The 27,553-nt window shown below is 32.2% G+C and overlaps 1 protein-coding gene across 7 annotated transcripts in view; it reads left to right on the top strand.

The window, feature by feature from the left end:
* The window catches only part of LOC100926624, a 199,215-nt gene that overhangs the window by 58,513 nt on the left and 113,149 nt on the right, over nt 1-27,553 (top strand). For 5 of the 7 annotated variants that reach the window (XR_004230940.1, XR_004230941.1, XM_031946380.1 and 2 more), the window contains exon 5: nt 17,015-17,148. Coding sequence is in view for 3 of the 7 variants with exons in the window: in XM_031946380.1 (XP_031802240.1) it covers nt 17,015-17,148 (134 nt within the window). In the remaining 4 variants the exon portion in view is untranslated. Of the gene's footprint in view, nt 1-17,014; nt 17,149-18,299; nt 18,435-27,553 lie in introns of all 7 variants that reach the window. The other 2 variants (XR_004230943.1, XR_004230942.1) reach the window with 2 other exon arrangements.

Raw genomic sequence — 27,553 nt, 5'->3', positions numbered from 1 at the left:
TTTGGAATCAGAATTACTATCTGTTGTTTACTTTGGTTTGAGAGTAAAAAGCAATGGGGAGGGTAGACTTTGCAGTTAGTATGAGAGAGCTGTTTGTGATGAATTGATTGGATGACAAAACAAGCTGGTGAATGAGTGAATAGCTTGTTAGCTCTGTGGCTTAAAAATAACTGCTAGCCAAATTAATAGTGAGAGACTTTTCCAGCACCATTTTAAAGGTGTTATAAATTGAAAGAGCATTTAAGTGCTTCATTAATTCAAGAATAGAAGAGCAGTAGATTCACTAAGCTAAGTTTTTTTTAAATAAAAAAAATATGAGCAATTATAAGAAAAGCAGCTTTATTTAATACAAATGTTCTTAATCCATAACATCAGTGCCTAAGTATCAGATTTGTGAATTATCATGAACATATGTATTTTACTGTCTCATTTTTTCCTACCACTCTCCTCTATAGTTACCAATGCATTTTGGACAGAGTTTGATACAAATCTATTTTTGGATTGTAATTATTTCTATATTGGCTTAAATATATGGATATTTAGTATTTATATTATTTCCTTTACCTTATTGGTGAGTAATGCTTATGATTAAGATCTAAATGTTTCATTAATGTGGATGGCCAGTTTGTGTAAATGGAAATACAACTTTGAAAGCTCTAGAGCAGAGAGAATTTATCCCTAGGATTCAGAGACTTTGAATAAGGATACATCCTTATGGTGTTCATTATTCCCTGATAATACAGGTCTAAGAGTGCAAGTGCCTATTGGAGTAAACTAGAAAATGAGTTTGGGTCATATACCATTTGATGATGGAGAGAGTACCTCAAATATATTCTCTACAGTCTTTGATTAATTATATTGAAGAAAGATTAGATTTTTTTCATTTATTATCGAAAGAGGTAGATCTAAATTTAATGTAATGAAGACTTTCCTAATAATTATAGTTGTTCAAATGTGAAATGGACTGCCTTCTAAAGTTGTTGATTTCCTATCACAGAAGCCAGATAGCTACTGATTAGGCTATAGAAGGAATGCCTACTAGGACACATATTGAACTAGATGACCATTCCAATCCATTCTGCCACTGAAATTCTGTTGGAGGGGGATATAATTGCTTTGATAAAGATTTGATGTTTAATTGCTAATAAATTATCGTTTTAGCCATAGTAATAAATAAGTTTGCCAAAAGGGAGTATAGAAAGAGAAGAAAGTCCCTGAATTTAGAACCATGGGTTCTAAAACCATGGGTTCAAAGCCTTGAACTAATAGGGCAGATAACTTAACTCCCCCATATACCTGTTTATTTGTTAGACAAGGATATTGCCCTTCAAGACTTCTCCAGCTCTAATATTCTATAAACTGTCATTCAACTCCTCTTGCCTTCTTTAAAAAAAGTAAAATAGAGATAATATTTTCTATGTGAGTTTCCTGATTCATTTTGTTTCATTCTGATCCATCCTATATAAATCTACCAAATAGCTTTTCCTCAAGCACATGTCTGACTGTGTTACTTCACCACTGTAGTGCTACCCTATTGTTGTAAAGATGAAATATAAATTCCACTGTATGGTACTTAGAGCTAAGTGTGTCAGTGAGCAGAGTACTGGGGCTGGAGTTAGGAAGACTTGAGTTCAAACTGGCCTCAGAAATTTATTGTGTGATCATGGGCAAATCCTTAGCCTCTGTTTGCCTTAATTGACTGGAGAAGAAAATAGCAAACCTCTCTAGTATCCTTGCCAAGAAAACTCCATGAATAATATGGTCTGAAATATGAACATAGATGAGACAACGATGATAAGTATGGCACTAAAACCTTTTATTCAACCTGGAATTTTTTACTTTTTCTTATTCTTCTACTAATTCTTCGTATACACAATTACCCAACATTTTATGATCCACTCAAACTAGACTCTTTGCTATTCCTCAAAAACAATATACCATTTCCCATTGCCATGTCTTTGCATATTTTGTGTTCTCCGTGCTTGAAATTCTCTGCTCCTTGGGGTCCTTTATTTCTTTAGAACTCAGCTCAAGCATCAATTTTTATATGAAGCTTTTATTGATCCACAGCAGTTGTAAGGTTCCCTACAAAACTACCTTGTTTAATTTTGCATGTGAGGATATGTACACATGTAATATATACACCCATGTAATATATACACCCATATTATGTGCATGTTGGCTCTCCTGTTAGAATAATGTGTGCTTCTTGAATCAGGGACTGCATCTTCGTTTTTGATTTCTTAGTCCAGCATTCAATACAGTGCTTGGTACAGAAGAAGCAAATAATTTTAATAAATATTTCTCTAGCACATTAAGAATTATAAAAATGCTTTACAAATGTTATCTCATATGATCTTCACAACTCTGTGAGGACTATTATTATCTCCATACTATAGATGGAAAAACATTTTAAAAGAGACTAAGAAGACTTGTCCAGAGATCACACAGCCCATAACCATCTGAAAAAGAATTCAAACTTAGGTTTTCATAATTCCCAAGTAAGACATTGTCCATTGAATCACCTAGATGCTTAACAATTGAATGAGAATGGATGCAAATTATTTGTAAAAATAAAACATAAAATATGTGATATTTTATTAGTATGATGGCCATCTTCTGGGCCAGAATTATTTAATTATGTATAGTTATGCATTTATATTTATGATTCATTTTATACTCTATTAAATCTTATTTATATATCACTTGGTTTTTACTTACCTTTGCTGTGGTTGCTCAGTCATTCCATCACATCCAACTTTTAGTAACTTTGTGTGCAGATTTCTTAGCAAAGATACTGGAATGGTTTTCTATTTCCTTCTATACTGAATTAAAGCAAACAGAGTTAAATGACTTGCTCAGGATCACATAGCTAGCAAGTGTCTTGAGGGAAAGATTTAAAGTCTGGTCTTCCTGATTTCAGGCCCAACACTCCATTCCTGAGCCACTCAGCTGCCTCATTGTCTTTCCTACAAAGTCCTCTATGGGAAAAGTGACAGCTGCCATGTAACACAAAGCTCATCAGGAATTAGTTCTCAATAATGATACCACATAAAAGAAAATTATGATTTTCCTCTTCAATTAGGCTCAACCTATCTTTCTATTTCCCCACTTTAAAATATAGCCTTAATTGAAAGATCTTTCCAAAATCCAAATTTATAGCTGTCATTCAGATGGTTTAAAATGTAACTTACAATGCCTTAGATTAAAATTTAATAAAATTTATTTTTTTGCAGTAAAAATTCAAATATTATATTTTCAAGGGGGAAAGTATGTATTTGATAAAACAGTGATTCTCTTTTAAGGATATATTGCTATTTTGCAAAAAGGACTGCCCCAAGCCATCATTTGAAAATATCACCGAATAGTTTAATAAACACATACTGTCATGTAGGTAAATTGCTCATTTGAATATAAGACATTGGGAAATGACAATGAGTGCAGTATAGCTTTTTCAAGTCATGAGGAATCTTAATTTTTTATGTATTTAAAAATGGTATTTTTGGCTTTAATATTTTTATTTCTGAATGTATTGTATTACTCCTAGTCATCCTTTGTAATTACAAAACATAAAAAGGAAAAAGAAAGTACGCAAGAAAAAGTAATCACTACATCCTAGTCTGAGATTATATGTAATGTTCCATACCCTTACTTACAAAGGAAAAGGGATGTTCTACTAATACTTTTCTAATTTGCCACATGAAGTATCCTAAAAATGGTTAAACATTTCATCTTTCAAAATTTTTAATTGTTGAGCAGCGACTGTCATGGAGTTTAGCAGTAGCATGCTTAAAACAGAGTTTTTAAAGAATTATATCAGAATCTGAGAGAAGTTGCTTGAATAAGCATGCTGATCCCTAATTACACTCTTTTTGGTGGCTGAATGGAAAGAACACAGAATTTGGGGTCAAAAGCCCTATGTGCTGATTCCAGATCTTCCATTTAATACTTTTTTTGTGTGTTAGGTAAGCCATTTATAATCCCTTCATCAGACTCTTAATGTGTAATATGAGATAATTGAACTGGATGATCTAAAGTAGCTCCTATTGAAGACTCTAGATTGAAGATTCTATGATCACTCACTTTATTCATGGGATTACACATGAAAGGTTTGCAGCTAAATGACTTTGTTGAAGAGTTAAAGGCTTCAGAGCTATTGTTTCTGAACCAGCAATTTCTCAATTTCTTGATTTTTCACATGGGTAATGTAGTTTGATATTTCACTGTTCCCAAGCTGAGCATTAGTGTTTCTCCTAGTGAAAACATCAGATTCCTATTGGTTAGTAGTTAAAGCTACTGAAATGAAAATGAAAGCTACAAAATTAACAGAAATGAGGCCTAAGCAAATTTAAGATTCACATCTTTATAGCACACTCAGAAAAAATGAGCAGAATGCTGGAATATATGGCCTAGATTTTAATTGGCACTTTGTTATTTAGGTTGTACTTTAAGTTATATGTGTTCAAAAGAAAATCTCTCAGATATGTGATCCCTGGGATATTTACTTTGCCCAGAAAATACTTTGAAAATGTGTTTTAATGGGAAATGTGAAATGTTACACAATTTAAACCCCTGGCCTTCATTGCTAATCAGTCAGTTTCATACATGTATGTAGTAATTAGGCATTGCATGCCTGATTACAGAACCATAAACCCACAAAATACCCTGCTTCACATATATTGCCTGCTGTTTCCAAGGCAACCAAGAGCTGCCTTTACAAGGAAGGCACACCCAAGTTGATACTCATTTCAGTTACCACGCCAACTTCTAACCACTTTTTCCAGTAACAATTTTCCTATTTCCTATTGGGAAGGCAAATCTAAATAAAGCACTCACAGTGGGATAAACTAATTTTTTAGTCCACATATCCAGGCAGTGACAAGGAATTATTACTGCCCACCTATTTATTTAATCCATAGAAGACTAGACCTGATAGAAAGAGTTGCATTCTTTTAGGGCACTAAAAGTCAAGACAGAAAAGATAAAACTATCTGTCTGATGTGTAGCCTGGGAGGGCAGTAGCAATGTGGAGACCCTGTTGCCATTCAATTAATGATTTGACTATTTGACTTACATGGCATGTCAAGATCCAATTGACAAAAGAAGATAACAAATATTCATTGAATATTATGAAAATGACTGTGGAACAGTAGATTAAAAAGCTTATTCCAGAGTCAGATATTTGTAGGTTTAAATCTTCCCTTTGATACTGGCTATATAATCCAGGGTAAATAATTTAATCTTTCAATAAACATTCTAAATAACGGTCTAAAACTGCAAGTCGCTGACCTGCACTGGTAAAGAGAATTCCTTAGCTGAGAGTTCCTTATATTATGAAATCACAGGTCAGCACCCATCTATTACTATGAAACACTGAGAAAATTGGAAAGATCTAGTATCTTCCCTTAAAGGTGCTTATAATCTAGTTGAGGAGAAAAGATAAAAACCATTATGCTGATGTCACAGGGATGCCCTAGGAGAGGAATTCAGGTACCAGTACCTTGCCCAGCCTTGTGTTCTGAAGAAAATAGGTTTTTACAGTTTTAAAAGTGAGCTTAAACAAAAGTGATTTTGAAAGGCGATAGAGTAGCATTGCTAGAAGCCAGAGATGCTAACAATTGTTCTGCCTTCCTGAAGGTGCTCTGGTCCTCCCATTCAGTTAGATTAACCTTGATTGTGTACTTTTAGAATATTCTTAGGCAGTACTGAGCAAAGAACAGAGAAGGGGACAATGTCTAAAACCCCATGGAACCATACTTTAGGATATAAAGGGACCTTTGGGGCTTTTATATGGGCCTCTATGATATCTATCATCAAAACATCATAAAGCTCCTCTTCCAACCACATATGTTTGTAACTATCATTTTTAAATCTTTTCTTACCTTGACCCTACTACTTAGCCATTTTTCTCTTGAATTAGTTCCTTCTTAACTATCCCCACTGTTACTACCAGAGTTCTAGCCCTTATTACTTTTAATCTGAACAATTATAGCTAGATCCCGAGTAGATTGAATGATAAATCTCCTGATGTGGCCATGTGCATTAAATTTTACAACCTTAACTGCAGGTGCTCTGCCCAAAGGAATATAAGTTTTGATCATTGAAACCTTATAAGATATCTTGGGATTTGCAAGCTAGATTTCTTTTTTGAAGGATCATGCCTTAAAAATCCAAATCAGTCAATTTCTTACTGAGTGGCTGGGATACAAAGAAAGGTTAAAGACCATAGCCACTTCAAGGAACTTACAATCTAATGATAACATTGCTATTGGATGGAGAATGATAATTTATTGCCACCTCCAACCTAATTCTATTCACAGTACGTGTTATTTGCCAGATCAATACTCCCCTCACTATTTTATATATGTTATATTTCTATATGAGAATGTAAAATTCTTGAAGACATGGACTTTCCATTTTGTATCCTCAATGTGTCCAGCAGAAAACCTGGCACATAGTTAGTGCTTAATGCTTGAATCATACTAGATTCTAAGATCTTTGATAGCATGAGGTATATTTTATTAATCTCTCTTCCTTTCCGAGCTTTTAAATGTAGTACCTCATAGCCATGTAATATATGAATGTTGAAAAAAGGAATTCACTATGCTCAATGCTATTCTCATTGCTATTAGGGAAAGAAGCAAAGAACTTACTATCTAGATGGAAGAACAACAATATAGACATATAAAATAATTAGAATGTAATTAAATTCAAATTGCATTGAGATAAGTGTTATGAGAATTCAGAGAATGTAAATACCCATGTGTCCTGGAGAAGATGGAGCTTGAGCTTGGTCTTGAATAATGAACAGGTTAAGGATTAGTAGTGAGGAGGAATAACAGAGGTCATCCCAGGCAAGGGTCTAGAATCAGAGAGCCTAGATAGAAATTTATTATAATATTCCAGATAATAATGAAGATCATTTTTTAAAAATTGAGGATCAAAAAGTGACAATTTTGGTATGGGTGATAAATGAGAAGACAAAGCAAAGATGCCAGAATTTCTAACCTGGGAAAATAAAATAATGATTTCATGTTAACAGAAATAAGGTAAAATGGATGAAGAAAATGTTTTAGAATTGTAGAGGATTCACTTAATTTTGGACATATTGAATTTGTATTAACTTTGGAGCATTTGGTGGAGTTAACCTAGAGACAGCTGGATTATAGAATTAAAGTGCAGTGGAGAGAGAAAAAGAACTGTTTGAAATACTTTGGACTCCAAAAGGTAATAGTGTTCCTTCCCAGGGTTGATGGAATGAGCTCAATCAAAAAATTAAGATATGCATCTTTTAGTTTGAATCTAAGATACAGATCATTTAGGTTCTCTTTTTAAATAACATGTGTCTAAAACTAACACAACCACATAATCTCAGACCACCTAAAAACCTAAGAGAAAGGGGTGTACCTATTATATTAGTGCTTTTGGCTGCCTTTTTCAATATATCAGTAGCTAACCATACATATTATATATAGTCAAAGGGGAGATACTCAACAGTCTCAAACAAGTGTCATGATGTAAGAATATCATTTTTATGAACTTCATCTTAGCTCCGCTCATGCATTCTTTCCATGTAGATCTCTGTAAAAGCATCATTTATGAGAGTTGATTAAAACTCTTGGGTCCTTTGCTTAAATTCTCTCTCTCTCTCAATTTTGGTGCATATGAAAGCTAGCAATTCTATCTTCAGAGCACAAGTCCATTTGTATTTATTTCATCTTTATATTTAACACTTGATTTTAATATAAAGCATTGGAAAAAGCTTCACAGATGGTCAGCCTAACCTTTATGCCTTAGAGGATTCACCCCATTTTTGTTTCTCTTCAGTTGAAAATACAATAAAAATGATACCTTTAGGGAACTCCGAAACAGAAGCACATTACAAGTACTCACCTTTTGGAAAGAAGCTCTGATAACAGCCTCTTAGGGTCTCTAGGAATTCTGGGAATTCTTATTTGGCAAAGAATGTTTCCTGCCTCTGCAGAGAAATTAAAAATATCTTAATTTTTTTTCTATTCTAAGTAAGATAAATAATTGTAAACATGAAATTTTGTTATGTTTATCCATCATTTCCTAGAATTGATTTTCAGAACTAGTTTTTTTAAAACTGATATGAAAGGCACTCTTTGAATAATTCATGAAGTCTTTTAGCAACATTAATTTAAAGCTATAAAAGTAGGAAAGATATAACAAATAACTGCAATTAAACTTGATAATGAATATGCTATGTGCCAAAAGGTCATAATTGAAAGAAATGAACAAAGTGCATTTTTTTTCATTTTTAAAAATTATTTGATATTTACTAAATTTTATTTGCTCCCTACTATCAATTGTCGATATTAAATAAACTGTGTTTTGAGAAAAGGCATTCCCATATTGATTATACTCATAAGACTTCCCTCCAGTGTGAATCTCTACCACTGAATAAGGCAGGAACTATTCAAGCCTTTGCCAAATCGTTTACATTAATAAGGCTTCTCTTTGTTATGAGTTCTCTGATTTCAGCTAAGTCCCTGCAGAGAATGGCCTTACTACATTCACATTTATAAGTTTCTCCCCAGTATGAATTATTTGATGTTGAATAAAATGAGAAGTTCTGTAGAAAGCTTTCCCACATTAATAACATTCATATGGTTTTTCCCCTGTATGAGTTCAATGTTGTCAAGTAAGATGTGAATTGTAGTAAAAGGCCTTCCCACATTGATTACATTCATCTGGTTTCTCTCCAGCATGGATCTTATGATGTTGAGTGAGGTGTGTAATCTGGCAGAAGGACTTCTCACATTCATTACATTCATAACTTTTTTTTCTCAATATGAGTAATCTGGTATTCAGTTAATACAGTATTCAGGAGGAATTTCCTTCATTACATACATAAGGTTTCTTTCCAGTATGAATTTTCTAATGTTGAGTAAGACCTGAGTTTTGGCAGAAGGCCTTTCCTCATTCACTGTATTTATAAGGCTTTTCTCTAGTATGAATTCTATGATGCTGAAAAAGTCCTATGTTCTGATGGCAAGTCTTGCCACATTTATTACATTTGTAAGTTTTCTCTCCAATATGTATTCCACACTTTTTGATAAGTTCTAGATTATAACTGAAGAATTTCCCATATTTATTATATACAGAAAATATCTTTTTTGATCAAATATCATTATATTTTCTCAGCTCTGAATATAGTCTGAAGCTCTCTGTTGTGGAAAAAGCATTGACTCTAGATTGAAGCTTTACCCATATTTATTAAATTCATTTCTTCTTCCTTGATTGGCAATATTCCTTTGGACAAATTTTACTTGTTTGGAATGTCTCTTTTTCACTGAGCTGTCTCTCTAATCTAGCATCATAGTTTCAGAATCTCAAGTTAGAGACAGAGTCTACTCTGTTTAAGTGTCTCATAGGATGTTTCTTTTATAGAAACGCCCAACTTTCGAGATGATTTTTTGACCTCAGGCCTAGTTACTCAATCATCATCATCCTCACCATCACCACCCTCAACCTCATCCTCCTCGGAGAGTGCCCAGAGGGTATGACTGCACAGTTGCTTCCTGAGACTCCAACCATTGGCCACCAAGCTGCTCCACTTTGCTCCAGCTGATAACATCATGTCTGGTTTGGACCGGGCAAGGCTCAAGCATGCCAGGTTCTGGTACTTCTCCAACCTCACTTCCTGGTACAGCTCCTCCTGGGCAAGGCCCAACTGCCCCCACTCCTCTCATGTGAAGTCCACAGTAGCATCCCTGAAGGTCACTGATTCCTAAAAAACCAAAAAGGCTCACTTCAGTGGTCATCCTTCCCATGAAGCAGAGAAGTAAAGGTGGCCAGACAGATTAGGAGGTCTGCTTATAGCACCTGTCCCTTAAGAGCTCAGACACATGTCCAAGTGCCTCATTTGGGTGTGAGATTCCAGCCCAGTAGCTTCTCCCCGTAGTGCATCTTTCTCATTCCACTTTTACTCTATAAGAAAATTTCATTCTTTAAACAATGCTGAATGAAGAATTAGGAGAGCTGCTTTCAGAATTTAGGTTTGTTATTTATTAGCTATGTGACCTTGGAAAAGCTATTTAATAATTCTGAATCTTTTCTTGTCTATAAAAGGGCATTTTAATTACTTCCACTATCAGAGGAAAAAAACTGTAAAAAATGTTAAAGATTTTTTTTTAAGGTTTTTGTTGAAATCTTTGATATTACATCATTTAAATTTTTCATGTATATATCTCCTTTCCCAATCCCAGACAACCATCACTGGTAGCAAAACATTTTTTAAAAGAAAAAATAAAAAAGAGGAAAAGAATTACAAATCAAAATATCAAGAGAAATCTTAAATATATGTAATGTTCTATATCCATGGAAAACCTACCCCTCAAAGGAATGAAGGGAGGTATTTTCTATATTCTTCTTTGAGAACAAATTTTTTCTTTATGATTTTGCCACTTTCATTGCTATTTCCACTGTATATTATACACGTGTGTTATACATATATGACTATATATCCATATATAGAGATACATATTGCCTGTTTATTCAATTTGTATCAGTTTATGTAAGACTTTTCATAATTATCTGTATCTTTATATTTGTCATTTTTTACAATGTTACATTTTTTTTTAGCCATTCCCCACTGATAGGCATCTTTTGTTTGAAGTTTATTCTTTAGTACTGAAAAAAAAGTCTATTCAATTTGTATCAGTTTATTAAAGACTTTTCATAATTATCTGTATCTTTATATTTGTCACTTTTTACAATGCTACATTTTTTTTAGCCATCCCCCACTGATAGGCATCTTTTGTTTGAAATTTATTCTTTAGTACTAAAAAAAAAGTCTTTATAAATATTTTATATACATGGACCATTTCTTTTTTCTCAAGGAACCCTTTGGTATATGCAGAAAATATTAAAATTAATAATTCTTAAGGATAATCTTGAAAGTTGAAAGCTTTAGGGGGAAAAGTATTTTACAATATAGTAGATTGTAGTATGAGTAATTTTTCCACAGTTACATATTTAAAATGACAGTGACAAACAATCTCCTCCATGCCAGTCATATCTGATCCTGGAAATCATTTTCCTTCTTTGTTATCCATATCATTGCTTCTAGAGTCACAGGGTTTATTTGTCAATCCCAAAGCATAGTTTATGAAGATTATCCTTCCTACCTACCTTTTCCTTCTTCTTTCTTACACTTCTCCATGTACTCTGTAAGTAATCTAGTGACTTGACTTTCTTGCTCCTAGCAAAAGTAACTCCATGTTTTGACTCCAGGGGCTTTCACTGTCTGTTTTCCTTGATTGCAACTCTCTCTATCCTTATTTTCACCTCCTGGCTTTCCTAGTTTAAGTCCCAGAGAGAATCCCACCTACCATAAAAATCCACTTTGGATTCCCCTGCATTTTAATGCCCTCCATCTGTTGGTTATCTCTTGCATAGGTTATTTATACATATTTTGCATGTTGTCTTCCTTATTAGACTGTGAACATCTTCAGAAGGGACTTTATTTTTTTTCTTTGGTCTTTCAGTGCTTACCAAAGAGTGTAGTTCATCATAAATACAAAATAAATTTTGTTGACTTAACTAAACTCTACTCTCCTAAACTTCCTTATCTCTGTGGAGTTCAACATTATTTTTTCAAGTCAATCAGATTCAAAATATCAAGATATTCATCATTATTCTTTCTCTCATACCCCCATAATCAACTAGGCACAAAGTCATATTGAATCTGCCTCCTTTGTATCGCTCCTCTGATCATTATTTACATAGCCACCATCCAAGTTTATGCTCTCATCATCTCATCCCTGAAATCAATAATTTCATAATTGATATTTTATTTCCAGTATTTTCCCACAATTCATCTTTCATAGAGCTTCCCAAGCAATATTCTCAAAACATAGTTTTGATGAGGTCAATACTCCGTTGCTCAAAAATCTGTATGTTTTCCTATTACCTTTCAAATAAGTTAAAAACTACTCACCTTTCTATCCAACAATGCAGCCTTAGTTTATCTTTTCAGATGTAGTTCACAGCTTCTTACAGCTAAATAACTTAGCTCCTTCAATAGTTATGTTTATTTTTTTGAATAATGGGTTTTACTCTCTAGTGTCAATTAACTATTGCATGTTTGTGGTTAAGTGGGAGTTGGGAATCTCTCCACCTTCAATGCTCTTGAGTTATTTCTCATCAAAGACCCTGCAGCAGCATCCCAAATTCCTACTTCAAAAAAAAAAATCCCCAATTCCATGTCTTATTTAATTGATCTTAATAATTTTCCTCCTACTGACATGACTTCTACAAACTTAGTTTGATCATCTATGAATATCTGTGAGAATCAACAATATCATCATTTAAAGGCATAGAGGCATAGAGGTGACACAATAGATAAAGCATTGGACCTGTAAGACTCCAAAGAAATAGGAGTTCAAATCCTACCTCAGATGTTTTATTTGCTGTGTGCCTGTGAGGCCTTAGTCTCTGATTCCTCAGTTTCTTCAATTATAAAGTGGGGATAATAACGGAACTTACTTCACAAAGTTGCTGTAAGGATCAAATGATATGATAATTATAAAAAGTATATAGTACTAGTACCAAGCACTTAGAATAGATTTTATATAAATTCTAGATATTATTACTACTGTCATTATTCCTCATTGAATTCTTGAAAAATGAACATATAATGAAATATAAAACAATCAATTCGAATGGCTTCTGATGTGTTTCATACACATAATGATATACATTTGGTCAAATAAACATCTATGGTCTATTACTTTCATGGTGAAAACATTTATCATTTGTTTACCTTTTATTTCTTCAGGTTAATTAATTAGCAAATGTTAAAGTTGCAAATCTATATCAAAGTGTTTTTTTTTTGTTTGTTTGTTTGTGTTTTTTTCCCCCTGAGGCAATCAAGGTTAAGTGACTTGCCTAGGGTCACACAGCTAGGAAGTGTTAAGTGTCTGAGGTCAAATTTGAACTCAGGTCCTGCTGACTTCAGGGCTGGTGCTCTATTCACTGTGCCACCTAGCTGCCCCCAAAGTGAAGCTTTATATAAGGTTTTGCAGACAAATGTTAGACAATTAGGATTTATAGAAAAAAATATATACACTCATTTTTAAACTTAATCTGAATTATAAACATTTCCTTAAATCAAGATAATCAATTTAAAAAATCAACTATGGTTTGTAGCAATTGCCAATTTTTGAAGTATAAAATATTACAATAAAAACTTAACAATTGGATGTCATAAGTTAATTAAATTGGTTTCCATCTGACCTTATAGAATTTAAAATCCAAAAATTTTTTGAGTTTTTTGGTGACATAAAAATAAAGCTAACATGTTTAAGGTATCACATTTTAAAAGAGGGGCCCTAGTTTTTTTTTTTTTTTTGAACATTTAAATCTAGCTAAATTCTTATTGAGCATAAGGAATTTTTTAAAAATTACATTTATTTATTTATTTATTTATTATTTAATAGCCTTTTATTTACAGGATATATGCATGGGTAACTTTACAGCCTCAACAATTGCCAAACCTCTTGTTCCAATTTTTTACCTCTTACCCCCCACCCCCTCCCCTAAATGGCAGGATGACCAGTAGATGTTAAATATATTAAAATATAAATTAGATACACAATAAGTATACATGACCAAAACGTTATAAAATTACATTTATTTTAAACATAATTTACTTTTTAAAATTTTGAGTTTCAAATTCTCTTCCTCCCACTCACCACATTCTTCACCTTCTGAGAAGTCAAGCAATACAATGCCACTTATACATGTAGAATCATGCAAAATTTATTTCTATATTGGCCAAATTTTAAAAAAGCAATAAAAATAAGAAAAGTGAGGAAATATATTTTACACTCAGAGTTCATCAGTTTTCTTTTTGAAGGAGTACAGCATTTTTACATCATGAGTTCTTCAGAACTGTCTTAGATCATTTTATTGATCTGAGTAGTCAGGTCTTTTATAATTGATCATCATACAACATTACTGCTACTGTGCACAATGACCTAATTTTTTCTCACTTCACTTCCTATAGGTCTTGCCATGTTTTTTTCTAAAACCAACATCCTTTTTCATTTCTTATGACCCAATAGTGTTATATTACAATAATATCACAACTTATTCAGTCATTCCTCAATTGATGAGTATCTCCTCAATTTTGAATTATTCACCAGCACAAAAAAGCCTACTATCAATATCTTTATACACATAACTCCTTTTTAATTTTTTAAAACAAATAGCTTTGGAACACATACCTAGTAGTGTATTGCTAGGTCAAAGGGTATGCCCAGTGTTATAGCTTTGTAGGCAAAGTTCAAAATTGTTCTCCAGAAGGTTGGACTAGCTCACTAATAGTTCATTATTCCACCATCAATTTGTAGGTCTACCTAGTTTTCCCTCATCCCCTCTAGCATTTGAAATTTATAATATGGGGTGATACTTTAGAGTTATTTTAATTTTCATTTTGCTAATTAATTGAGATTTAGAGCCTTTTTATATGATTATAGATAACTTTGATTTCTTCTTCTGAAAGCTGTCTATTCATATGCTCTGAACATTAAAGAATGGCTCTTATTTGTATAAAATTGACCACATTCTCTGTATATGTGAGAAACAAGACCTTTATCAGAGAAACTGCTGTAAAAAATTTTGATACTACTTCATTTTTATGGTAACTTTTAGAAAATATAGTTTTCCTGGTTATCTCTTCTAATTTGGATTATTTTTGTTTTTGCTTTGTCTGAGATGGTGATTGCTACTCCTAACTTTTAGTTGAAGTGTATTAAATTCTGTTTCAAACCTTTATTTTTTAACTCTAAGTATGTCTTTCTGTTTCAAATGCATCTCTTTTGAAGAACATATTGCTGGATTCTGTTTCAAATTCATTCTACTACTGTTTTATGGGTGAGCTCATCCCATTAACATTCACAATTATGATTTTTCTCTATCCCATTTTCTTCTGTTTTTTTTGTCTCTCTTATCCTATGCCTCCTCAAAAGTCTATTTTGTTTCTAACGCATGCCTCCCTTTATCCATCCTCCATTGTATTATCTTCCTTTCCACCCTTCCACTTATTCATTGCCCTCCTATTTCTCTATTTGTTGCTGCCACATGCTCTTCCATTAAGGTGGCATATAACTTTTCTGCTGACCAAAATTTTCTTAGGCCAGAAAAATGTCTCACTCTGACCTTTTGTAAGCTTTGCCATTCTAGCCATTATTTTAAAGATGTTTAGAAAGGAATATTGAGAGAGTTTAGCTGATTGCTACCTCTAATCTGCACTCTCAGCTTTTGTACTTTTGAATGTAATACTAATATTATGTGTATATCATATAGGTTTAATGATATTTTATATGGGCTTAATAAATGTGGAACTGATTCTTTAACATTCCAGTAACTTATATTTTTATCCACAATTGCTTGTTTATTCTTTTCTCTTTAAACAACTCCTGATGAAACTGAGATTTAAGAACTGCCTGCCACTCCCTCATTATCCCCTCCACATTATCCCCAAAGAAAAGTTCTTTCTGTGTGTCTCTTTTATAGCACAAAATGTTCTTCATTCTATCTTTCCTTTCCTTCTCCCAGTACATATCTCTTTCTCATCCCTTCACTTCTTTTAGAGATAACTCTAACATAATTGACATATTCATGTCTTTGTCCATATAAATTCCATTTAACTGCCTTAATTAATGATAAAAGCTTTTTAGGAGTTACAACTATCATGTTGCCATGTTGGAATATAAGAATATAAGCAATTTAACTTTTTTAGTCCCTTATGATTATTCTTTCACGTTTACCTTTGCATTGTTCTCTTGAGTTCTTGCGTTTGAACATCATTTTTTAAAATTCAGTTCTGACCTTTTTATCAATAATTCTTATAAGTCTTCTATTCCATTAAATATTTATTTCCCCTTAAATATTATACTCACTTTTGCTGGGTAGACTATTCTTCATTGTAATCCTATTTGTTTTCTGGAATGTCATAATCTAATCTCTTATTATATTATATTATTATATTATATATTATATTATTATTATTATATATTATTATTATTATTATTATATATTATATTATAAGGGCTAAATAAAGGTCCAATAAATGCTAGTTTTTTAAATAAATATTATAGTTCAGTCACTTTTTAAACATGTCATGATACTATTTGGGGTTTTCTTGGTAAAGATACTCTTATGGATTGACATTTTCTTCTTCAGTTAATTTTACAAATGAGAAAACTGAGACAAAGAGAATTAAGTGACTTGCCTAGAGTCACATGGCTAATAAGTATCTGAGGTTAGATTTGAGCTCATGAAGATAAGTCTTCCTGAATCCAGTCCTAATGTTCTATCCACTGTGACACTTAGCTGCCCAATAAATACTGTATAAAATATCAATATTATATATATAATATATAGATTTAATAAATATTTTAATTGATTTTAATACCCTAGTCATATCCTTGTATGCTTTCATCCTATATAACTCTCTTTGAAAAGAAAAGCAAATTAAAGAAGAAAAGAAAAACAGTTAGGAAAAACAAACCAACACAAAATACCAAATACTGACAATGTGTACATTTCTATCTCTGTAACTTCTACTTTTCTACAGAGAAGAGAAGGATATTACATTTATCTTTCAAAAGTATTGCTCATTGCATCTAATCTGACTTAAGCTACTTTTTGTTCATTTTTTAACATCATTTTAGTCATGTATAAGAGTATTCTGTTTTCTTTGCTTGAATTAGCTTATCTTATGTTTAAATGTATCAATTGCATTCATATACAAAAATGTAGTCAGCCATTCCCAAATTTAAAAAAAAAAAATCTAAAATACGCAGTTTTCTTATTTATTTTTTTTGGAAAATCATGCTTGACCAAATTTACTCAAGAATGGAAATTGAAAATTAATTTACTGCAGTGTACATCCTCTTTCAATGAAGTTTAATGCTATTATTTTATAGCAGAGTTACTCTAGAGCTGTATGATTTCAACATTATCTTTTCATTGTTTTAAGTCCCATTCAGATTGTTTTCTCCTGAGGTGCAAGATTCAACAGTACATTACTTACGCCTCATTCTGCAGCATTTGGAAAAAGCAGTTAGCATGAGTTTTTTTCAACTATCCCCAAATGAAGACTCAAGCAATAAGGTAAATTCACCAGTACTTCTTAATGTCTACAAGATAGAGATCTAGTTTCTTTAAATTTTATTTGATCATTTATTGATTTATCGATTTTTAAAAACATTTTCTTTTTTTCAGCATAATTATCATACTGAACTTTCCCAATTAGCCATAATGGTTACAATATCATAAAATTGCACTTTATTAAGTACAATTAGTAATGTATAACATCAATCATGTAATGATTGAGAAATATTTACTGAATGTCTATTGCTTCCCAGTTGGGGGGGAATAAACAATGCATTGGATGACAGAGCCAAAATCTAAAAATATCAAATGAACAGAAATTAACAAAACAAGATTTAATAGTAGCAAATATATTGGCTTCCAAATATAATTTATATAAAAAGACAGATTCTGTTCTTAGTCATGTTCTGTCCAAAATTTTTATTAGTAATTTGGATGAAAGTATGGATTGCAGCTTTTCAAAATATTATATGGTATCAAGTTGAAAGGGTTATCTTATATATTAACAGATTAGATATCCAAAGGCATCTTGAAAAAATTCAGCAATGGGTTATATCACATAATTGCTACTTACTTCAATACTTTGGTAACCTGTGACCTCACCAAAATGAGTATTCTCCCTTCATAATATGAATTAAAGCCAACCTGTGTTTTATCAAACTGGGATTCTTGTCCATACAAGAACATAATTGTTTTCAGCAACCCCAAACCATTTGAAAAAAATTAGACATCATATATAGTAGTTTACAGCCTAATCCACAAGATGCTAAGACAGAAACTTTGAACAAGGTAAAAACTCCATGAAATAATATTACAGCGCCCAATCAATGCCCATTTCTCTCAAGCTACTCAATACTCAGGGTACTGTGAGTTTCAATTAAAAAATGGGCTTGTAAGACCCAATGAGGCAATTAGAAGACACAGGATAGGCTAATGAACTGGGAATCAAGAAGAATTCAACTTGAATCCTGCCTTAGACACTTAATTCGTTGTGTGACCCTGGACAAGTCACTTGACCTCAACTGCCCCAGGGATAATAATAGTCCCTATCTTCCAGAATGGTTGTGAGGATCCAATGAGATAGCATATATGAAGCACTTCACAAATCTTAAAGTGTTCTAGAAATGCTACCTATTGTTATGACTATACAGGCATTTTCATGTCTATACATGCTATACAGCCTTTCCATGTCATGGCAATGACTTGGCTTGAATCTTGCCCCAGTAACACAAAAGACAGGAACACTGATTCTTCCCAGTCAAGTAAAGGTAACCAACTGGAATAAGGTATGTTTTTTTTTGTTTGTTTTGTTTTGTTTTTATACAATAAGGTATGTTATGATGCAGAGAGAAGAGCAAATCCAAAACCAAAAATCACATAGAAAACACAAGAAAGAATATCCATGATTGAAGAAACAAGATATTTTAGACCTAACTGGAACTATTCTTTCCCCATTAGAGATTATTGTAAGCAGGAACCCTGATGAGCCACTTTGTGGTCTCATCATCATGTTCTCCAAATAAAGAAAGCAATTAAGTATAGTCAGACTCAAACCTAGAGGAAAAGGGAGAAAATTTTTAAAATGAGAAGGGAATCCAGAAACAAATGGCTGGGAATACAGGAGACCAATTATGGAAGCAAAAATGCAACCCCCCCCAAAAAAATCTAAGGGACCTAGTTCAAAATCAAATCAATAGAGAAGATCTTAACAAAAGGAGGATTGGCTGAAATCACAAAAAAAAAAAATGCACTTTAAATAAATGTTACTATATGAAGCAAAATCAATTAAAATTATCTGATAATAAAAAGCCTTTTGCATATGCCACAAAGATTATGCAACATAAGCATGAAATTGCAAAATAGTTAAAAAAATTAAACTTTTATAAGAATAAATTAACAATGTATTTGAGGTAAAAATAAAAATCCTTACTGCATATTTGAAAAAAAGAAAAAACATAACAGTAGAGTAAATTTCATTGAATATAAAATGAATAGTCACTCTAAGAGATCACTTCAAGAGAAGTAAAGACTCTGAGAGCAGCTACAACTATCCAAATGTTGAAAATAAGGAAAAAATCCAAAAAAGTATAAGTCACAAAGCCAGGCTCATACATTTATTTACAAATATCTTAAGGATCATAGGTTTCTCATAAAAATATAACAAGTTAGAAAAATTTCCATATTTGAATAAAGAATTTTTTAAAACTCTCTAGAACTTCTGCTATAGGAAAAATATAATTATTTTTAAAACTCTGCTAAATATAATACATGAATTGTCCCCAAAAACATTCTCAAATTGCAGGGCATTTAGTGGAGAAATTTTGGGAAACAGTACTTCAAATATGAAGGAAAAGAAAGCAAGTTTTTGTGATGTAGGAAATCAGAGAAGAGAATGAAACAGTGTAATCTATAAAGCAAAGGAAATTGAGTATCGCCATAAAACTTATATTCTGCACATTTGATTTTGTCAATGAAACAAATAGACCTATTCCCCTTGAATCAAAAAGTAAAATTCATAATTAACTATAAAAGAAGATAAATAATGAACATAATAGGATAAAGGAAAACTTGATGTGAAAAATTAGAGAAAAATAATGTGATTTGGGGGAAAAAAGTTTCAAGCTATTCCATTTAACTAGACAGAAAAAGGGCAAAAGAGATGTAGAAATAGCAAATTAAATAAAAACTAGGAGAAAAACCAGTGATTTTAGTAAATTCCACAAAACTTGGATAAGAACAATTGGAGTTGATTACAAAACATGAGAATAGATGCAGCTAACTAATAATAAGGGACAAAGTACTGACTTAGATAAAGGCAAAAAACCCATTATGAAGTAAATAGAGGAAAAAAGAAATCCAATAACTAAAATTTTAAATATGATTAGAATATACCAGATAATAAAGTGAAAAAGAGAAATGGAGTGGACAAAACAAATAAATAAACAAAAACACCTAAAAATCTGTAGAAAGAATGAAAATGTTGAATGAAAAAGATAAGATGAAAATAAGAAGCTTAAAAAATGTGCCATATGATTTTTTAGAAGTTTTGATGTGGTTTTCAGACAAAGCAAAACAAAAAATCAAGAGGGTTAAACTTGAAAACCTCATTAGATTTTGAAGGTCCATAGAGAAATGAACAAATATTAATACTAAAAATAGATGTATAAAGTGAAATAGTATCTAAAATCCTTTAGAAAGTTAACAGAATTACTGAAAAACATAAATAATACCATGGAACCTTTCTTTCAGAATAAGACAATTTTTAAAAAAAAAAATCAAAGAAAATATAGGCGCTAAAGAAATTGTTTCCACTAAAAAGATTTATTGACAATTCCTTATTGGGAACATTAAAGAATTTAAATGTGTCTCAACAATTTACATATATTTATAAAAAGAAAAGAAAAGAAGCTTGGTGATATGACACAGAAAATATACGTAAAAAATTAAAAAGGAATGCATAAATGCAAAATATACTCTTTATAAACCTAGTGCAATAAAATAACAATGAGAGAATAAGCAAAATATTTGTACTTAAGTGAAAACAATGACATGTTAATTAAGAAAGGTATTAAAAGTAAAAACAATGTAAAAGAGAATAAGGATGTATCAATTCATGAACATTTATTAATTACAATCAAAGCAGTATTCAGAGAGGAAAAAAAAGTCTCCAGAAATATACAGGGTAGGAACCAGGGGGTGGGGAGGATGATTTTAGCATGAACATTTAAATACTAAAAAAACAAAAACAAAATAAGAACAAAAGATTTTTTATTAAAGGAAAAATAGATAAAATGGAAAAATTTATAGATGCTTTAAAAAGATTAACATAAAATATATTTTAGTTGGCCTGATTTTTTAATAAAGGATACATAGATTATCAAATAAAAATAATAAGCTAGAGTTGTAATTAATTGACAAATTATAAAGAATTATCATATTAGAGCCTATTGTCATATCAGAGCCTGGCAAATTACAATGCTTAGCAAAAGCAAAATTTTAAAAGAAATAGAAAATGCACTACCAAAATATTAAAAAGTTTAAATGATAACAACACAAAATCAATTTAACAAACAATCAAATTTGAAAAATCCATCTCTCCACCATAAAGAATCTGCCAAAGTGGTAAGAAGTACACTGGGAGAAGGTACAGGCAACAACACTGAACTTGAATACAATAAGAAATGGCCTATTTCATATACCATATACTTGTTCAGTTATTCAATTGATGGGCATCCTCTCAGTTTCTTTTGCCAGCACAAAAAGAGCTTACTATAAATATTTTTGCACATATAGGTTCTTTTCCTTTTCCTTTGATCTCTTTTATTACAGATCAAGTAGTGGCATTGCTGGGTCAAAGAGTACATCTAGTTTTATAGTCCTTCAGTCATAGTTCCAAATTGTTCTCCAGAATAGTTGAACCAATTCACAAATGCACCAACAATGCACTAGTGTATTGATTTTTTCGCATCTCATCTAACATTTGTAATTTTCCTTTTCTTTCATGATGACCAGTCTAATAGGGATTAATAGTGATTTAGGGCATTTTTAAAAATAGAAATAATTCTGGTGAAGAAAAATGGGTGTTTCCTAAACAGACTGATATGATGGCATAGGGAACCCAGAAGCCATTTTATATATTTAACAGATTCATGTAATGATGAAAACAAGAACAGATAATAGAATATAACTGCAAAACATGTGGTTGTACCATAAAAATTGTTTGAGATATTCTCTGATTCAGAATAAGCTATACATCACAATGTAACCTAAGAACAATGAAAAATGATTTCTTTAATTACATGATGAGGGATAAAGGTAAAAGAAGTGATAGATCCACTGAACAGAAATAATGAAACGATGGAAGAATAGAATATTTTACATTTTATATCTTTTCCCAAGAACCATAACTTTTTGTCAGAAAGGATTGAAAAATGGAGTTAATAGGGAATAATTATCCAAGAAAAATAAGAAGATAGTACACATGTTGTTGTTGAATATTTTTTCCATCAATTTTCTCATTCATGTCCAACTTTTTATGACCCTGATATTGGAATAGTTTGCTATTTTTTTTTTTCAACTCATTTTACAAATGAGGAAACTAAAGCAAACAGGATTAAGTAATTTACCCCAGATTACCTAAATAGTGTCTGAAGCCAAATTTGAACTCAAGAAGATGAGTTTTCTTAATGCTACATCTGACTTTATCTACTATGCCATCTAGCTGCATCTTTACACATATAGTAGATAATATATAAATATTATTATTAATGTTATTACATAGAAGTACCAAACTCAGGGAATAACAGAATAAGATTTTGATAAATTTGACAAGTTGTCAATTTATTAATTGCTTCAGATGTATGGCATCATTTACTAGTACTGAAATAATCAGTGAATCTGATGATTGAGATACTAACAGTAATATTAGAAAGATTATAGAGATAGTAGAGTAGAGAGGGAACAAAGATCTAGAAAAGGACAAATGTCCTGATTTTCAAAAATGGAAAGAGAAAGGACACTGCAAACTATATAGGTCAATAAGTTGTCAATTCCTGCCAAAATTCTGGAATGTTCTTAAAGAGATGGTTAGTAAACACCTGGAAAAGGAAAAGAAAATGTCACTTCAATGAGCTAGTGTTATGCCTCAGTTCTCTTTAACTGTTCTGACTTGGTTGCCCTGCACGAGTTTCCCTTATCTCAGTCTCCCTAACCATCCCCTTAGTCGTAAAAACCCACTCTAGTCCATTAAGACTGGGAACCGTTTACTCTATAGGTTATATATTGCTAGCAAGATAAACAAGAGAGCAGATCCCCTGTCCTCAAGAATTTACAATATCCCTCTAAAATATTCCAAGATACCTCACTGACATCTTTATCTCTGGGTATTCAGACATCCTGCCTCTGGGCTTTTAGGAGTTATGGTCTCCCCCCAACCTGACAGAAGCCTTCCCGCCTTTTTTGGGGGTCTTTGTCTCTAGGGTTATTTAAAGGAGGGGGCCACTCTTATTCTTTGCTTCATTCTTTGAGATGATAGCCCTGGGACCAACATGGATTCCTTGGTTCCAGTATATCTTTATCTCTATCTGACTGGATAATTTGAGACGAGAGTCCTGTCCAGTCAATTATACTCTCCAATTAATAAACTATTGAAAACTCTCTAATCTCTCTCCTGCCTCAGTTTCTCCGGCATTACACTAGAATAGGTACTTGCTTGATCAACATCATTTCCTTCCTTGCCAGTATTTTATTAGTCTATCCAATAAAGTTAATGTTGTACATCAATTATTTTTTCTTACCAAGTTTTCTAGAAAACATTTGACAAAATATATTCTGCTAGTCTTATTGAAACATGTAGAAACATGGGCTAGGAGAGGAAAAAGTACATTCAAATGATTTCTGAACTGACTGTGTCTTGGGGAGAAAAAGAGAAGGCACTAATGGTTCAATGTCACCTGGAAAGAGAATTCTCCAATGAAATTTTCCAAGCATTTACAGTGATGATCTTGTGCTACACAGCATTTTTTGGTGAATTGGATAAAGGCACACATGACAAATACACTTAATTAATTACTGAGGCAGCTGTGACACAGTGCTGGGTCTGTAGTCAGGAAGAATCGAGTTCAAATTCAGACTTGTTGGGCAAGCCACTTCTGCCTGTCTGTTTTCTCAACTATAAGGTGAAGATTAAAATAGCACCCACCATCCTAGGTGGTACAGTGGATAGAGTGCTGAGTCTGGAGCCAGGAAGATCCAAATTCAAATATGGCCTCTTACACTTAGTAGGTATATGAGCCTGGGCAAATCATTTAATCCTGTTTGCCACAGTTTTCTCATCTGTAAAGTAAACTGGAAAAGGAAAAAGCAAATCATTATAATATGATCACAAAGAGTCAGATTTGAATGAAAAATGACTACAATAATAAGCAATCCAGGGTTCTTGTGAGGATCAAATGAGATATAATTTGTAAAGTGCTTAGAACAGTGTCTGGCATATATCACATGCTATATAAATGCTAAATATTATTACTATTATAACTATAACACAAGAATAACTAATCCATGGGATAATGGAGTAAATATAAGAGTTTAAACTTGGATTTAAAATTTTGATTTCACAATCACAGAATTGAGAAGGTATGGTTAGAAAGTTGTTTGTCTTTCTGGAAAAGGTCTAGGGAAATAAGTGAACTGTATACTCAATATAAATTCATAGTTTGATATGCTAGCCAATAAGAACTAGGATTGTGTTAAGAAAGGGATAGTTTCCAAGAATTAGAGGATTGTTCCATTAAATTCTGCACTATTATGTTGTTTATTTGTTGTGTTTATTTTACAGTGGCACATTAAAGGTAAATCAATGATAACCTGGAGAGCATTCAGATAAAGACAATCAGACTGGTGAAGGAACTGTGGAAAATAGGTTGAGGGGACAAATTATATCTACCCAAGTATTTAAAGACTTTCTCTGCTTGTCTTGGGATGCAGAGTAATAGACTGGAGTTGATAGAGGTTGATCAGTTGAAAAAGAGAAATTTTAGTCTTGGTGTGAGAAATAACTTTATAAGAAAACTATCTAAAAGGAAAGAGATTGTCTCTGTAAACAGAGATTCTCATTGTAGTCAAACTCAGGATTTATTCTTTCAGATTAAATGGAAAGTCAGATAAATTAGTTCCTTTTCAGAGTTCCATGTCTAATTTGAAAGAGTATATTTTTATGATGATAACATCATAGACTCCATTCTTCTGTGCCTTTCTACTCCTTTACCCACTTTCCTTCCCACTCATTAGTTCTATATAACTATACAATGTGAATTAACTATTATAAAGGAATAGTTACTTCATTGATAGAGCAAGAAATTATAAATATTACTTCCCAACCCAAAAACAAAACAAAATTTTTGAATGTGCAATCTTTCTATTAACATCTGTCTCTAGAGATAGTAGATTCATAATTAAAGTAATTATTATGTATCATTAGTCCCACCAAATTCACTTCCAAATGTTGGATAATCAGTGGATGGATTATTCTGAATTTTTGCTACTGCTGGATTAATCTAGGAAGGTCATTTGGGATTTTACAGTTCAGGATGTAATTTCTGCCAAATCCTGACAGAAATTCCAATTCCCAGATTTGTGGTGGTTCACTTTTATAATCTTTCAAAGCTCACAAATTTATTGTCATCTTCAATTTCCTTCACTTGAGATCAGAAAATCACAGCAGAGACAGAAGTAAAACCATTATAAATTCCTGGATTATATACACTCTATGTGGAGGCCTGATGCCGTTCTTCCACTGAAGGTTTAGTCCTTATCTCTTCCCTTGAATACAACCAGGCAAAAAAAGACAGACCAGTAATCATCTTGGCTACTTAGTGTTATTTGAATGTCCTTACCCCATAGCTAGACTCCTACAACTAGTTACAGAAAATATGTTCATGCTCCAAATTCTATGTGGAGACTATTTTCAACCAAGCATACTGTACAGGCTCAATCACTTCTGTTACTCCTCTCAGAGGTTTTGAAGGAAATATCTTGTCAAAGCATATATAATACAGAAGATTAGAGTGGGAGATAATAGGTTGGAGTAGATGGTAGATGAGGGTGCTTTTAACTGAAATTGTCTTTCTGAGATATTTAATCATAAAATATGTCTTTCCATGCCCTTAGTTCATCCATAATTTTGATTTTTCAGATATTTTGTTAGTCTGTTATATGTGGTAAATGAGGGTGCTTTTAACTGAAATTGTCTTAATGTGATACTTAATCATAAAATATGTCTTTCCATGACCTTAGTTCATCCATAATTTTGATTTTTCAGATATTTTGTTAGTCTATTATATGTAATTATATATCACATTTATGACATGAATTCCTGCAATTCCTAAAAAACAAAATCAGTGATGCCACAGGACCATGAAAATCAATCAATCATGTGAAAAGTAATCGCTATAATCTCAATTTAAGCCAGTGGGACACCTAAAACTTAAGATTACATTAATCAAAGTATCATAGTGTCCAGGAAATGCATACTCTGCCCCATTGGGCAAAGTCCCTGTTCATATCATACCTAGAATATCATAGGGGCTAAAATTAGAGGAATCTTAGGAGTGACTTTGTTTAAAAATAATTAAACAAAAGGAGGTGAGCAAAAAATTTGCAGAGATACTAAATAGCGGAATCCGAATTTGAACACACGTTTTCTCAGATCAAAACTAGTGCTATATCTACCAAACTATGGTACTTTTCCCTATTAAATTAATTTCTGAATGATGTATCTTAGCAACAATGTTGAGGCAAGAGCAGAAATAGAGAACAGTGTCTGGAATGGTCTGTCCCTTCCAGAAATGAAATGAATCACTAGTTTAATGTGATTTCATCTCTTAGAGTCTTTAAACAGGAACTATATGTCCATTTGTCAAAACTGATACACAAAGCAGTTCACATATGGGTTGGATTGAATGACCTCTTTGTTCTCTTGTGGCTCATAATTTGTGATATTATGATTTAGTGTATAAGATTACTTTAAAAAGAAAATGCCTCGAAAATATATGATGACTTTAAATATATAATTAAATATAACTAACTTTTTAGACTGATACTGGAGATTTTGAAGATTATCTTCTACCTATCAATGATAATTTTATTTCCATGGTAAAAAAAACATACACCACAAGGTTCAAAACAAACAAAAAATGAGGCCAACAGAAAAAGCAATAAATATTTTGTTTCTGCTTCATGGTTGTCTTGTTTGGTAGTACTGGGAGTTGAAGAGAATTTTATTGTTGGAAATACATATTAACTTTCATAGTTCAATTATGGTCTGACAATTCCTGAGTGATTTGGTATATTTAGGCAGGAGGTGATTGTTGATATGAATCCCAACCACAGCCAGAGAAATGAAAGTTTCCACCTGTGATTTTAAGAATACAGAAAAAGACTGACTAATCTAAAAGTCTATGATGGGAGCAGGGCGGGAGGAGAAATGGCACCATAAAGACATTTTCCATCAGTCTTCTATTTCTTCTTCGATATTTTATGTCTATATGCATCCTGGAATGTGCTCCATTTGATCAACTTTTTCTTTTATTATTGCCTCAAGATAGATGTGATTTGTCTATGCCTCTCAGACTATGGGTTAAACACTAATCCATTTTGTTTCAACTTATGGAAAGGTAGCACTGAGAAAGAGAAGATTAGCCAAATTACTACAAATAGTACTTAATTCATTACCACAATGGTGCTTACTAGTCAACAACAATGAGACCTTCCGAGCTCTTATTAATCATAAGGTAAGAGATTAGACTTTAGTTTGAATAATAGTTCAGTCTGAATAATAGACAAAATCCAGTTTAGTAATGTATCTTTATTTTATGCAACTTACTGTAATTCTTGAAGCTAAATTTTT

The sequence above is a fragment of the Sarcophilus harrisii genome, chromosome 1, assembly GCF_902635505.1.
Source record: "Sarcophilus harrisii chromosome 1, mSarHar1.11, whole genome shotgun sequence".
Lineage (NCBI taxonomy): Eukaryota > Metazoa > Chordata > Mammalia > Dasyuromorphia > Dasyuridae > Sarcophilus > Sarcophilus harrisii.
Note: the sequence above shows the minus strand (reverse complement) of the source record. Positions and strands in the feature narration are given on the sequence as shown.